Source organism: Zeus faber (genome assembly GCF_960531495.2).
Source record: "Zeus faber genome assembly, chromosome: 9".
Taxonomy (NCBI): Eukaryota; Metazoa; Chordata; class Actinopteri; order Zeiformes; family Zeidae; genus Zeus; species Zeus faber.
Genome location: NC_137197.1, coordinates 6,438,191 through 6,453,521, shown reverse-complemented (window position 1 = coordinate 6,453,521; position 15,331 = coordinate 6,438,191). Strand labels below are relative to the sequence as shown.

Sequence of the window (15,331 nt, the reverse complement as noted above, 5' to 3'; positions counted from 1 at the left end):
GTTTTGCATGATTTAGCTCCTTAATGAACCCCTTTCTGTTGCAGACAAGGAGAGCTGAGGTAAAGGTGGCGGTGGCAATGCTCGAACACAATGTGCCATTTGCAGTAGCAGATCATTTCGGGCCATTGCTGAAAGAAATCTTCAAAGATTCCCCCACTGCGCAGAGCTACAGGTGTGCCCGCGCAAAAACATCGTGCATCATAACGGAAGCCGTGGCGCCACATTTTATAAGGGAATTGGCGATGAAGATGAGGGAAAATCCTTTCACGTTGATCACAGACGGGTCAAATGTTACAGGTATTACTTTGACAGATGTTGTATATTTATTTTGTTTTCCACACTTACCAGCACCCATTTTTATAGATATGGATTATAATTTACAAAACAAGCACACACATGCACTGACGTGTAGCTTTAATCTGACTGACATGTACCGTATCGTTGCAGGACGAGAGACGATGAACCCACTCACTGTGCGGGTCTATGACAATGACACCAGAAAAGTTGTCCACATGTTTTTGGATATGTGCACCACCAGCGGGCCTAGTTGCGGCACAGCTGAAGCCATCTTTCAAAAGATGAATGAGGCCTTGAGTGAAAACGGCATACCATGGGGAAACTGTGTGAGTCTGTCCATTGATAATGCAGGAGCAAAAAATTCCATCGCATCCAGAGTTCGTAATGAAAATGGCAACGTCTACGTCCACGGCTGCCCCTGTCACATCGTCCACAGCACAGCCGAACAGGCCGGGCTGCGGTTTCTGGAGGTGACTGTTTCTTTCAATGACCTATCCGTCAAGCCTCATGCCAAGTAAAATGGTTTGTTATGCTGTGGTGTAATGAATCTATGACCAAAATGTAATGTGATGGTAAATCATCATGTTTTGCAGGTGTCTGGATTTGATCCAGAGGATCTGACTGTGGATGTGGGATACTGGTTTAGAGGGAGCACCGATCGTAAAGGTGACCCGGCAGGTATGCTCTTTGACCAGACCCAATGCCGTACAAATGCAATGCAGAGGATTTTGATTGAATTGAAATTGAGCCGTAACATTCTTGTCGCAGAACTTTGTGAGTTCCATGGAAGTGAGTACATGGAACTACTCCAGCGCATTTCCATTCGGTGGTTGAGCCTGGAGAGGTGTTTGACCCGCGTTCTGCGGCGGTATGAGGCACTGGCCGGCTACTTCAAGTCGTCAAGTAGGCCTCATATTTCAGTGATACGAACGCGCAATTATTACAAGACACTGAAATGTGAACTTATGTACTACGCACGACCTGTGATTTTTATTTATTTTTTAATCCACAGATGAGAAGCAACCAAGGTTCAGGAGGCTGTCGGAAGCGTTCTCCAACCCCATGACGGAGGTGTACCTGCTCTTCTATCAAGAAACGTTGCCCGTCTTCTCCACCTTCGACCTCTTCCTCCAGAGAGAGAAGTCCTCCATCTTCCTTCTACACGATGAGGTAAAATGGGAGGGCTGGGGTATGCTTCTGCCAATGTGCTACCTTTGTTCCTTTTGAATGTTTGTTCCGACATTCGTGGCCGTGGGACACTGGGACAATGGACGCGGGGATTTTTTTGTTTTCGTTCAACTTTTAAACATCGGAAAATGAAATAAATACATCTACAGTAAAACACGCTATTTTCACTGGTTTTGTGTAGAGAAACGCACAGCGGATCGGATGGAGCAGATGACCATGTAAATCCGTGACGAGCTGACGTCAGCTCGTGCAGAGAGTAGAAAAAAATCTTTGAAAACGGTGCGTTCAGAGCGTTCAGAGCCGGAGCGTTTTGTTCAGTGATAACTTTATCGTTAGTTTACCTAATTTTTTCACACTTTGGCCGCGTCTGATACGAACGTCCCACACTGTAACATATATATATATATATATATATATATATATATATATACACATGACAGAAAATAAGGAAAAGCATGATAGCCCCCCTTGAAACGCTATTTCTTTGGTAAATGTCATTTTGAAAATCCTTCCCGAATGCAACTTTGTAGATGGCAAATTTCATCCGCAAGCTGTGCTCCAGGTTTCTGAAGCCCGAGGCCCTGCAGAGCCGAGAACCGCAGGAAATCCTCTACCAGGACCCGGCGAACCAGCTGCCGGGTAATTCTCCAGGTTTCACAGTTTCACATGCGCAGATGTGCGTACACTATCCACTCGCTGACCCCACGTAGAGACTGTTTGTGAGCGGGCTGCTTGTTCAGACACGTTGTGGGAGCCGTGATATCGCCGATGTGATGGCAGATGTGTTCAAGTTAGCGTCTGTGGTTGTTGATGACCGTTAATGAACTCTGTCAAGAAACCTGGGAAAGAAAAAATGTTACTGGAAATGGACCCATATTACCTGTTTAAGATTCAAGATTCAAGATGTTATTTGTCACATACATATACATACGGTCATACATATATGCAGTGAAATGTCATGACACCCGCAAGGTTTTTGCGTGGCGGGCCTGATCAAACTGCCTCGGGTGCCATATATGTACAAGATTAAGAGTGTTAAAACGTATAAAGAATAGTTATTGTCAATAGGAAAACAGCCTGGCAGCCTACCTGTACCTCTGTCGATTTCAACGGCAGAGTGCTCCCCCTCTGGTCCCAGAGAGTACTGTAGAGCTCCCCGAGGATTTTGGGGGTCACCAGCTTCTGTCGCTGTTACTGCAACAACTTCAGTTCCTGTTTTAGGAGAATCAAACAGTAAGGAAGAATTCAGTCACAGGACCGCTCCACATTAATGTGGACAAGACACTGTGTGGACAAACTCCACTCAAGAGGATACAGGAAGAACATCTCAGCAAGAAAAGATCTGTATGTAATTGCATCGTTGGAAATAAAGGGGAAACAACAGAATCTTTGAAGGAAACTTTCCTATAATTCAAGATGATGAATGGCCTCCATATTCTGTTATGAATGTAAACACATTTAGGAGGATTTAGATGTATATATAATACAACACAGACAATTAATCCTATTATATAATTATAGAACCCAGAATCGTGATTGTGGGCCGCCCCTTGCGGCTGCCTGCGCAAGCACCGCGTGTCGATTACGCACATTTGAGTATTTTTCGAGCTTATAGAGCTTTTGCGTAATCACCGGGTGTCATGACATTTCACTGCATATATGTACGACCGTATGTGTATGTATGTGACAAATAAACTCTTGAACATGAACTTGAACCTGAACTTGAAGGTTGAAGTAGCCGATTCATTGCATCTCTCTGGCAGGAGAAGAGCTGAATATCGGCCGTACGACTCGAGCCAAGCTCAGCAGGCTCTTTGAGGCGGGGCACGTCGCACCGCAGCAGGTGGAGAGCCTCCACCAGGCAGCGCTGGCATTTCTGACGAGGGCTGTGGAGTATTCCATGAAGGAACTCCCCCTGAGCGAGCCCCTGCTCAGACACGCCGCGTTTGTTGACGTCCGGCACAGGGCGGAGCGCCGAGCGGAGGACGCCTCGTACTTTGTCGACAGGTTAGGGTTTGACATTTTCTTCACACGTTGGATAAATCGTAACGTTGGATGAGCGCCGCTGAAAAACAACCCCTCCCGTGTCGTGTCGACTCCTGTATCTTCATCGGATCGGTGCGCGTCGTTGTTGTCTTTAGGTTCGCTCAGCTCCTCCCGTACCACGGACCTCAAGAGCGAGACCGGCTGAGCGAGGAGTTTTTGGATTACCAGTTGATGGACGTTCCCACGCCCCAAGACCCGGCCACGTTGGATGTTGAGGGCTTTTGGGGGAACATGGCATCGATGAAGAACAAGGTAAGTGTTATTCTGCACCCTTTGACATCCACATTGACTCCATCGACTTAATGCATACGAAAAATACTAATTATAATAAACGGGGTAATTAGGATTTCCTATGTACGTTTTCCAAAGGTGACCGGTATGAGCAGATTTGGGAGGCTCTCCCGTATCGCCATGTTGGTGTTGGTCCTTCCACATTCAAATGCCGATGCCGAACGAGTGTTCTCCGCGGCGGGGCTGAGCCGAACCGACGCCCGAAACGCTTTGGCTCTCGATGGGACCCTTTCCTCCGTCATGACGGTGAAGATGGCCGGCCTCGAGCCACAGTGTTTCAAGTGGGAGCCCCCCGCCTCCGTTATCAAGGCATCCAAATCTGCCACAGTCACCTAAAACATGGAACACCGTTTGTACACACACACACACACACACACACACACACACACACACACACACACACACACACACACACACACACACACACACACACACACACACACACACACACACACACGCTGCTGCTGCTGCTGACCAAGTTGCTGATTTAAATCATTCCCTAATCCCGTACTGAGGGTGAAGTTCTACATCCATTTGTATTCATTGACATTTTTATAAACGAAACATTTTATTTTATTTTTCTGAATTTGTCCTGTTTCATCAGATTTTACAATTGTTTTAATTTATACTTGTGCTGGCCAATTGTGAACAATATATAAAATGGAAGGAAACTGTTTTTTAAGTGGCACAAATAATTTGGTGGGGCAAATTGGCCGCTGCCAAAAACGCAAAATTTTGTGGTCACTCCGCCCCCAAAATACGTAATCTCACTCCGAACATTTGGGGAAGTAATGTGTGTACATTGTAACATATGATAATGAAAATAATACGATGACAGCATTTATGAGTAGGATTGAAGTTTTGATTTAGAAAACAGCGACATATTTCAGATTAGAGCTATAAAAATAGCATTTTCTAGTGTGCAGTGCCTCTTTAACATCGTATATGTACATATTTTACAGATTTTATATTTTATGTATGTATACACACACGCACTGTGACACAGCTCCTGCACTGCCGCCTTACAGTAAGAAGGTCCTGGATTCCATTTCCACCTGGGGCGCCGTCTGCACCGTGGTCAGGTGGTTATCTTCCCATAAGAGGCCTTTCTGTGTGGAGTTTGCATGTTTTTCCCCGTGCTCACATTGGGTTTCCTCCAGTGTGTGTGTGTGTGTGTGTGTGTGTGTGTGTGTGTGTGTGTGTGTGTGTGTGTGTGTGTGTGTGTGTACATACATATATATATATATATATATATATATATATATATATATATATATATATATATATATATATATATATATATATATATATATATATTAAAAAAAAAAGGACCCAAATTGAAAAAACAACAACATGCAGAACGCTTTCCTGTCCTGTCTCTGACCACCACATGGATTTACACCTGAAATTAGTTCCCTGGGCTGCACACTGCTCCTGGAGGAAGGACGGCTTGGATGAGAGGAACGCAGAGGCTGAATTTCTCCAGCCACCACTCCGTGGTGGCTGGGCTGTGAGGCGAATAAAAAATGATCATTCTTCTTCAATTTTCGGATTTTGACAGTGTGAATTGTTTACACAGATCCATCCTTGATAAACCGTCGGCAATTTTGATAAAATGTAAATTGCCAACGGTTTTCTCTCCATCTCCATTTCCCATCTCTGTTTTCTATCCACGTCTCCATTTAACGTGGGTCCCTGACCGGCAGTTCCACCTCCGGCCTGTGGGGGTCGCTACGGTTTTCAGTTCCCTTTTTAATTTTTTTTTTTTTTTTTTTATCCCAGTCCGTCGCCTCTTGACGCCGCTCGTTGTTTGTCTTCCTCCGCCACCAGAGGGAACACGCGTGAGGAGCCAAACAACGTCCGGCTGCTAGCTTAGCCTCAGCTAACGGGCGGCGGATATAAAAGTAGAAGAACATAAAATCGCCTCCTGCGTAAGAGCCCGGCTTCCCGCCGCGCACGGTTCTCCAGAAGTCCGGGTCCCTCCCTCGGCTCTCCAAGCGGGGCCATGGTGCTGTTGAAGAGCGCTCCCCCTCCTCCCACCGAGGGGGTGAGGCACGAACAAGCCGAGACCACGGCGATCCTGGACGGCCACGGTCTGGGCTGCGGCACGCTGTATGTGGCGGAAACGTGAGTGACGGGGACGGGGTCGGTCGGGGTCCGTTTCTCCGTCCGTCCAACAGTAACAACGCGGGGAGTCCGAGGTTAAACAGTGTATTCACTCGTGTAGATAAAAGCATTGAATTGCAGATGGATGGATGGGATCGACGCTTGGTTCAACCACACATCAAAACGAGGGAAAGATAACAAGGATAAAAAAGAAGGAATAATCTATATTAAAATCTATTATAGCGCTAAAGATAGTACAGAAATATGTCAATGTGCAATAAACCTATAAACAAACGGTAAAATTGTGTGTCAATAATTCACATTCTGACAAAAGTAAGGAAGTGCGTTCGAACCTTTGTTTTGAACGAAATCAAATGATTCGATAAAACGCGACAACACGTGGTTCTTAAAAAGCAAGGAAGCATTTAAAACGACATCCGTGCCCGCTTTAATGTCTTGATATACACTGTGTGCCAGCTCTGTCATGAGTTGTACTTTTATGAAGTTGATCATGTTCAGCTTTCGTTGACAGTTGGAATTGTGTGAATTCAATGACCTGTTTATAACTGAGGTCATAGTTAAAGGTGGTGTTGTACTGAACTACATCATGTTGAGTGGTATTTGTGGTTGTTTTATCCTCCCTATTGACACACATGAGGGGGACGGAATATAATATAAACGCCTCTGAATAGAATGCAGTTCACTATGACACCACCACCAACTGCGACCTCCGTGCTGAAACATCTAAAATTGACAGCTCTTCAATGACGGCGTTAAAAAACAAACAAACAGAACATCATAGGAAACATAAAGCAAAATGAATGCCTGGGCTGGTGTAATGCATTACATCGGATTGTACGTGTGCACCTAATAAAATGCACGCTGAGTGTATACGTATTCTCTGGGGAACTGTATTGATGAATTTAATCTGTTATATGTAGCTCTATGTTGTTCATTAAAAACACAATGGATTTGTTGTGTCGCCATTGTCAAATATAATTTTGACAATTCGAAAGTGCCAAGTTCCAGGAATTACAAAATATCCCAGGGGAGAAGAGAATATGGTCAATTATTTTGCACAGAGGGACCTTTTTTGACCACAGGGCCTGTTTTTATGTGATCTATAATTATATGAGAACAATTTTATTGAAACAGTTGTGTTGCTATGTGAGTAACAAGTTAGATGTGACACTTTCTTGGTAACACAATCTTTAAAGTTATTATTATAATTTTTTTAAGCTTATGGCAAAATCTGAAAATGTCTTTAGAATGGAAGACTTAAATATTGTCTTAAGTATTTCATTTTTTTAGTATTTATTACAGTGCTTGTATCATATTTTCATTCTGTCATGGAAATTATTTATCATAACTAGGTGGTGTGGTTTTCTTTGGATTTTGACTGACGAATCCAGTCTTTGACTCTGAGTTTGTGACACGACTGTTAAGGAAGGTTTCTAAGCACTCGTGTCATTCAGCCTCTGCCAGGCCTCCCCTGTTTGGCCCCGCGGTGAAAAACAAATGGACGCCTGTGAGATCCCTATGTCACGTTTTTTTGGGGGTTTTTTTAGGCGGCTGTCGTGGTTCGATGGGTCGGGGATGGGCTTCTCCCTGGAATATCCTTCCATCAGTCTACACGCCATCTCCAGAGACCTGGGAACGTATCCTCAGGAACACCTCTATGTGATGGTCAACGCCAAACTTGGTGGTGAGAGGAACACACACATCAAACATGTCAGCCTACATTTTGAAACGTTTTAGAAATAAGTGAAGTGAAAGGGAACACATTTTAGAAGCAAATGTAGCTGCTTTTTTTTAACCAATTATAATTTAATTTTAGCCACATATGCAACTTTTTTCCTATTTGGGATATTTTTCAGTGGCCAGACATCTGGTGCACTTGAAGTTCAATTTTCACCACATACGTTCCCCTACCCCCGTTTCAACATTAATGTGCAGTACAGCTGTCTCAATTATTTGAGCTGATCACAATCATTAAACAGATTGTTCCATTCCACAATTCTGTTCCCTCCTGATTTTATGGGAATTTCGAGCCGGACTACACCAATGTCTTTATGCTCACGCTGTGTTTGACATTGTGAGGTGGTTCGGAACATCCCGCTGTATCTCTGTGTTCGGATCCTCAGGGAAAGACCAATCAATTGTATTTATTTCTATGTTCTGCCTTTCATCCTCACGTCAAACACATGCAGATGGAAATGAGGCGGAGATGACAGAGAGTACCAATGATGAGGTCGATGAGGATGCCAGCAGTGATGATGATGATGATGAGGAAGGAGCAATCACAGAGATTCGTTTTGTGCCTAGTGATAAGGCAGCATGTAAGTAAAAATTCTTAACTTCAATGAAAGAAGACACCATAGCTTTGATGTATTTCTTAACTGTAGCAATGGTCGTTGAAGTTAACCATGTCAAACTGCTTGAAGAGGATAAAGGGGAAATACAACACCTTTGAATTCATAACGGAATTTTTGGCGCGCGTGTGTGTGTGTGTGTGTGTGTGTGTGTGCGCGCAGTGGATTCCATGTTCTCTGCAATGTGTGACTGCCAGGCTCTGCACCCTGACCCAGAGGACGACGACTCAGACAATGACTTTGAAGGAGAAGAGTACGACGTGGAGGAGGCTGGTGCGAACAACACACACACACACTTCCGCCACAAATATATAATGGTGTTATAGAGGTTTGATCGCTTGTCCACCCTCCATGCATGGAAGTGAATTCGCCCATAAAACCTCTCCTTTTTTAAATGATGAATACGCACATTGTTTCCAATGCAGATTTAAATTGTTCCTGAAAACCCATTTGTCCATAATTCATCAGAAACAAGTTTCTCTCCAGAAAGCTCATCGGGGCAATTTGAGGCGGGGGTGAATGTGTGGTTACCACTCAGGGCCGTATTTGGCGCTCTTTTGCAAAGTTATATTGTGCAGGTTTAATGAACTTGAATTGTCATGTCATGGCCAGCCTTTAACTCCTCTTTTTTCCCTCTGTCTGTCTGTATATCTGTCTTTGTGCCTGGTGCTCTGGCTTCATCTGTACAGAAGCAGGTGAGGCAGCAAATCAACTCTCTGGATGCAGTTCTGTGTTACAGCAGAGTAAACAGTAGCTCAGAACATTACTTGTCAGGCATTTACCAGTCGTAACGTGGAGTCACTACAGTAGTATTTTCTGTTTTGGCTCCCCGGTATTTCTAAATGTGACAAACTCAACATTAAAGTAAAACTCCGGTATTTTTTTTTTTTTTTTTTTTTTTCCTAAACCTTATTTTTCGGTCATTGGTCGTCACCCTGGGCAACCGATGGATACACCCATTTGTTCATCCACACCCCCATTCTGTCTTTTAGTCCAGTTATTCTATCCATTCACTCTCGATCTCCTACTCCCCCCCCCCCCCCCTTCTCTCCATCCATGTGATTGCCTTCCTTCCCGCTGTCTCTCCATCCAGAGCACGGCGGTCAGGGAGACATCCCGTCCTTCTACACCTGTGAGGAGGGCCTGTCGGCGCTGACCCAGGAGGGCCAGGCCACGCTGGAGAGGCTGGAGGGCATGTTGGCTCAGTCTGTAGCCCAGCAGTTCCACATGGCCGGGGTGCGAACGGAGGAGCCCAACGCAGACTTTGAAGGTAGTCAAAAGTATTATGTGTTTAATTTTGTATGTGGCTGGGTGGCATGTTTTGAGGTTTTTCTTGGTTTAGGTTTTTTTTTTTTTTTTTTTTTTTTTGTTTACATCTGGGTCATTTTCTGTCTGTCTGTCTGTCTGTCTGTCTGTCTGTCTGTCTGTCTGTCTGTCTGTGTGTGTGTGTGTGTGTGTGTGTGTGTGTGTGTGTGTGTGTGTGTGTGTGTGTGTGTGTGTGTGTGTGTGTGTGTGTGTGTGTGTGAGAAAAAAAACAAAACCTGATGTAGTAATTGAATGTGAGTGGATTCTATTCTGCTATATTGGGATTCTGTGGGTTTTATTTTTTTACCGCCGTGGGTCTCTTTTTACCACAGGGCTCTCTGGACCGTAGCTTGTCGGGATTTACTACCACTATGGCCAAGTTGTATGTGTTTTATCGAGCCTGTTGTTTTGTGCCTCCAGATGGCATGGAGGTGGAGGGAGAGGCTGCTGTGGCAGGACAGTTTGAGGACGCAGACGTGGATCACTGGTGAGTCGAACTTCCCTCAGGCTTGAGGGTTCTCAAGCAGATATAATTATTATTTTTTTTCTTTTTAAGTGATCCAACTTTTAAAATAAAAGCTCCGCAGCGGAAATTCGGTCACAAGTAAACACTTCAAAATGTATATAATTTAGATTTTTTTTTAAGAAGTAGACGTATACACCCACAGGCCAAGCAACCCAGCTTTGAAATGGGACCCACCAATTGAGAACCACTGCCTTTTAACCCTTTCCTACTGCACCAAAAACCCGGTAACAACTACTAACAATCAGCATTTGTCACCAGTGGGAAAGGAAAAACCTGGCCGGGCCCCGCTCCCCGCTACCGGAGGACCGGTGCGCGGACCGGCAGCATGGAGTAGTAGTGCGCCACGCTGCTTTTACTGTCGTGTTGGGTCGTTCATGAACGATCCGATTCTTTTGAACGGCTCAAAATATTTATTTTAAGTTTTACAGTTTTATGTCGTTGTTTGTTTAAGTTGCTGCCTTCTGTTCTGTTCCCAATCACACTGGAACCATGACACGGCCCCTTTTTCCGGCATGTTTGTAACGTTGAACGTGACACACCAGGAAAGAAACAGCATTCCTCCTGGCAACGGGAAAGGTGTCAATCGCCTTGACCCGGGTTAAAAAAAAAAACGAAAAAAAAAACCAAAAAAACGGGTCAACCCGCTAATTGTGTTGTGATAACGGTATTCTACCATCTCCTGCTACCTGATATTTAGCAGATCCATCACCTCGCCCCCAACTCCAAATTTTTAACATTAATTTGACCGTGTTTCTTTCCCTAGATATTAAACAAACCGCATATGCAACATTATTTAAAAATGTAACTTTCAAATGTGGATTAATTATCCAGCAGTCGATTCATCCAAAAACCGAGCTTCCTCCAAAAGTTACGTTCATTTTCAAGACCCTTTTCTAAATGAGGAGTACAAATCTCCAGAAAAAGTGGGCGCCGGTGCCTGTGTTGACCCCGTTGCGTCTCTCCCTGCAGACGCAGCGCTCCACGCGTCGCGCAGAGTTGTGGAGGTGCATCGTGGGACGGGACAGCGGCGGCGGCGCTTCCCCAGGGTCCCCCCCCGGCCCGCGCGGCTCCTCTCCTCCCTCCCCGTCCCCCGAACGCGTCTCTCCCCTGTTGTCAACCTCAAAGATGCTCCCACACTTATGTACAGCCATCTCCGTAGTCTGATATAGCGACTTCATTCTAACGCCCCCACCGGCACCACCCTACCAAAACCTGGATGCTCGTGCTGCCGTGTCGTGCTGTAGATGAACGTTATCTTCGTGTCATTACATATCTGACAGTCATTTGTTTTTATAATGGATGGATTTATCTACACTGAGAAGAAACAGCCTCGCACACACACACACACAGCGTCCAGCGCTGCTCCTGACTCAGGCGGGATCTCTTGTTGACGAAGTAGGTAGGTTTCAGAATATAAAAGTGGGAGATTGTAGACTTTTGAGATAAATCCCAGATGTGGCTGTAGACTAGTAAACTGCATTCCAGTTCGTCAGTGAAGACGATTGAGGCTCTGCCTGTTGAATAATAATAATAATTAAAAAAAAAGTTTGTTTTCTACCTTCAGACTTTATAGCTACTGTTCATAGAAAGGAGGGCTTGTCTTTATCGATCTACCGAGATGGATTATTTGTATAAAATCTTCAATAAATGCATAGTTTTTGTTTAAAAAAAAAAAAAAAAAAAAAAAGTGGTTCTCAGTTCTTTCATTCATTTGGTCAGACATGTTGGAATTGAGAATGAAGTTTTCTGGAGCAAGAATCGGGGCGATAACCATAAAATGCGTTCTGTATCCTGGCAGACTTTAAAAAATAAGTTATTATTCTTCTAACCCTGTGTTTGGTTAAAGTGCTGTTTTGTTGATTTTTTACCGGTGGAGGGGCCAATGTGCCTCAAAGGGTCCCTCACTGTTCAGAGAGGGAGGCCGAGGGTAAGGGCTGTTGTCAACACGGTTTTCAAAGGGGGGTGAACAAAGCCACGGAACACAACACCCCGCCCGTCTTACATCAAACACACTTTGATTACATATTCCTGCGAGTTGGACCAACAATTATCAACCTCTGAAACTCAGTACAGTGTGATTTTTATTGTTGTTTTCTCTCCATAGAACTCTTGTGGTTTGTGTTGAGTTCGGTCACAGAACCTGCACGTTGTGCTGTCGAACAGAGGATCCGGGCGGAGGAAGAGCGTGCCACTATTCCAAGGCGACGATTACATGTGATTACGCAGCGTTTCCAAATAATTTAACACTGTGAACACGGAAGAATAAATTGTGCAGGAATCCAGTCTTTGGCAGATTGGCGGCGGCCGAATCGCACTTTGTGAAGCACCGCAGTCCGGTGCTTCACAAAGTGTTAACACAACCAGGTAGCACCCAAAACGTAAGGTTGTTGATAAACAGAACGCACACATTCATGTCACAGATGAATATGAAATATTATAGTGCGTCGCTCACAGCAGGCAGCCGAACAAATCTATCCGAAGTCATGAATCAATCCATTCAATAACTTACATGTGCTTATGAATAAATGATTACAGCTGCAATGCTCATGTGTTACATATCCAAAACCCTACGTAGTTTTAAAATAAGTCCTAATTGAAATACTAGTTCATATTCACGGGCGTCAAGGTGGAAATGACCGGTGATGATTTGACATTGGGGCCTTCATGTGCTCAACATGATCGTATCACGTTTATACGTCGTACGTTGGGGGTCTTTGCGGTGAGAGTTGTCGGACATTTCGGCGTCCTCACCGGGTTTCAAATGTTCCCTGCGTCGGGAGTCGGCGCTCGTTCCGTTTCGAGGAGGTTTTGTTGTCCCTCTTCCGGCGTTCCTGCGGCCGCGCCGCTCGTCTTCAGTTCGCCTTTTTGGTCTCCGGGGGACGGCGGCGGGCGAGAAACATGCCTGTCGCCATGGGAACGACTTTGTCAAACAGCAGCACCGAGCTCGTCGTACCTGGGTCGTCAGGGTTGAAGGCGGAAATGGGAGGGGGAGTGGAAGGTGGGATGAAACGGGAGCGGGAAGAGATTGAACAAAGCGCAGGTTATTTAGAAAATATATATTCTTTTTTTTAGAAATATGACACAACCATTTAAAAAAACATCCACCGGACCCGTCCTTCTGACCCCCCTCGTTCCGGCCCCTGTCCTCCCTTCCTCCGCTCCTCCCTTTTGTCCAATCGTTTCAAAGCGCCGCCGTGAGGTTCCCGTGACGGGTCCCCCAAACGAGGGGTAAAATCACTCGGCGTTCAGAGAGTTGTGTTTGGAGGAACGAGGACGCGCCCGCTTTGGTCGACGTGATTTCGTAAAGGAGGGAAGACGGATTAACGGGACCGACTCGGTGTCTGTTCACGGCTTTTCCACCGTTCCTCCCCTTAGCCTGTGCGTTACCACGCCATTCCACGTCCGACATCTGGGTTAACGCGGCGGGTGAACGGAACTCCTGACACGCCTTCCCTCGCCCTGCGGCGAAGACACGCACGCAGCAACTGGCGGCGCTTCCGGGGCCGCGACGTCTGCCGTGGGCGGCGAACGCCCAGTGAAAGCGCCGACGCGCACGACCCGGCCCGGGAGCCTCACCGAGCAGGGGGCCGGCCCAGTACACCACACAGAGCTCCAGGAAGGAGCTCCCGCTGCAGAGGAACTGGGTGGAGAAGGCCAAGGCCGGGTTGAAGACCGCTCCTGTGAGAGCGCCGCCTGGTGGAAGCGCACGCACACACACATACACACACACACATACACACACACACACACACGCGCGCACACGCTGATCAGGTACCTCGTACTACAAACAACCCGTATAGTATCCATCATATTTTCCCTCTTAATGATGTTTACTGGGAAGCACCCTTTAACAAACCCGACACAGCAAGATTCTGGGTGTAGCAGCTCCTATGAGCCAAATGACGAATTATAAAAATTAAAATAAATTACAATTGAAATTATACACAAATTAGTTGTTTTGTCCCCTTTCACCATGTTTAACGTAAAAGTTAGTTTTTATATGTAATTTATCCATTATTTTGGCAATAGTACATAATAGAAATATTGAATATGATTGTAAAATTCATGAAACTGATGCCGCGGAACTGTCTCATATAAGACAATTACACAGACAGTACAGTATACAATCCAGTATATACAGTACATATTACATACAGTATGTACAGTGCATATGTACAGTATATACAGTATATAGTACAGACAGTGCATCATACAGTATATACAGTATGTAGTACATACAGTATATACAGTATATAGTACATACAGTGCATATGTACAGTATAAACCGTACATATATACAGTATATAGTGCATACAGTATATAGTACATACAGTATATACAGTACACATACAGTATATAGTACATACAGTGCATACGTACAGTATAAACCGTACATATATACAGTATATAGTGCATACAGTATATACAGTACACATACAGTATATACAGTACACATACAGTATATAGTATATACAGTGCATACGTACAGTATATACACAGTACATATATACAGTATTTACAGTACATGCATCACATACAGTCAACTGAATGAAGACCTCTCCCCAAAATACAAGACATAAGAACAACAGTCGGTACCTGCGTACACCGACGCCGTTACGACCGCGGCGATCGCGTGCACTCTGTATCGCTCGCCCACCGCGTGCGCGTGCGTGATCGCGGTCTGCGCGGCGAAGGCGCCCGCGAGCTCCGCCGCGGCCGCCGCGTGCAGCGGCGCGCGGATCTGGCTGCGGCACGGGAAGCCGCGCATCCCGTGCCGCGCGTGCATCTCCGAGAGCCCGAGCCCCCACAGCGCGGGGAGCACCGCCGCGCGCGCCGCCGCCGCCGCCGCCAGCTGACAGGCCACCGCCAGGAGCGCGCGGCGGCCCGCGAGCCTCCCCCGGTAGGCGCGCTCCAGGGCGGCGCACGGGTTGGTGGCGGCCCCGGCGGAGGTGAGCGCGTGCACCACGGACGCCAGGTACGTGAGCGCGAGCGAGAGCCGCGGGTCCGCGCGGCCCGCCTCGGCCAGCAGCCGCAGCTCGTGCGCGCAGCAGCACAGCTGGAGCGTCGACACGAGCTCCGCCGCGTGCGCCGCGGAGCCGGTGTCCGCGAGGGCCCGGGACAGCAGCCCGCGCGCGGCGGAGCAGAGCAGCACGAGCCCCGCCAGCGCGCACAGCGACACGGCCACGTCCGCGCTCGTCAT

The 15,331-nt window shown here is 46.2% G+C and overlaps 3 protein-coding genes across 3 annotated transcripts; 2 read left to right on the top strand and 1 right to left on the bottom strand.

Annotated features, from left to right (window-relative positions):
• Positions 1-219: 219 nt before the first annotated feature.
• LOC307234656 (uncharacterized protein) lies at positions 220-4,309 on the top strand. The gene is made up of 9 exons (XM_080006491.1): positions 220-297; positions 448-623; positions 891-975; positions 1,066-1,200; positions 1,310-1,467; positions 2,016-2,124; positions 3,249-3,492; positions 3,627-3,783; positions 3,901-4,309. The coding sequence occupies exons 1-9, from the start codon at positions 243-245 to the stop codon at positions 4,156-4,158; spliced, it is 1,377 nt and encodes a 458-aa protein (XP_079862617.1). The 5' UTR covers positions 220-242; the 3' UTR covers positions 4,159-4,309.
• A 1,347-nt stretch (positions 4,310-5,656) lies between these two features.
• clns1a (chloride channel, nucleotide-sensitive, 1A) lies at positions 5,657-10,096 on the top strand (the record flags this gene model as incomplete). Its single annotated transcript, XM_080006976.1, has 6 exons — positions 5,657-5,949; positions 7,497-7,633; positions 8,139-8,267; positions 8,463-8,573; positions 9,394-9,570; positions 10,026-10,096. The coding sequence occupies exons 1-6, from the start codon at positions 5,828-5,830 to the stop codon at positions 10,094-10,096; spliced, it is 747 nt and encodes a 248-aa protein (XP_079863102.1). The 5' UTR covers positions 5,657-5,827.
• A 2,155-nt stretch (positions 10,097-12,251) lies between these two features.
• LOC307235299 (aquaporin-11-like) lies at positions 12,252-15,331 on the bottom strand (the record flags this gene model as incomplete). The annotated part of the gene is made up of 3 exons (XM_080007334.1): positions 12,252-13,084; positions 13,708-13,824; positions 14,728-15,331. The coding sequence occupies 3 exons, from the start codon at positions 15,329-15,331 to the stop codon at positions 12,984-12,986; spliced, it is 822 nt and encodes a 273-aa protein (XP_079863460.1). The 3' UTR covers positions 12,252-12,983.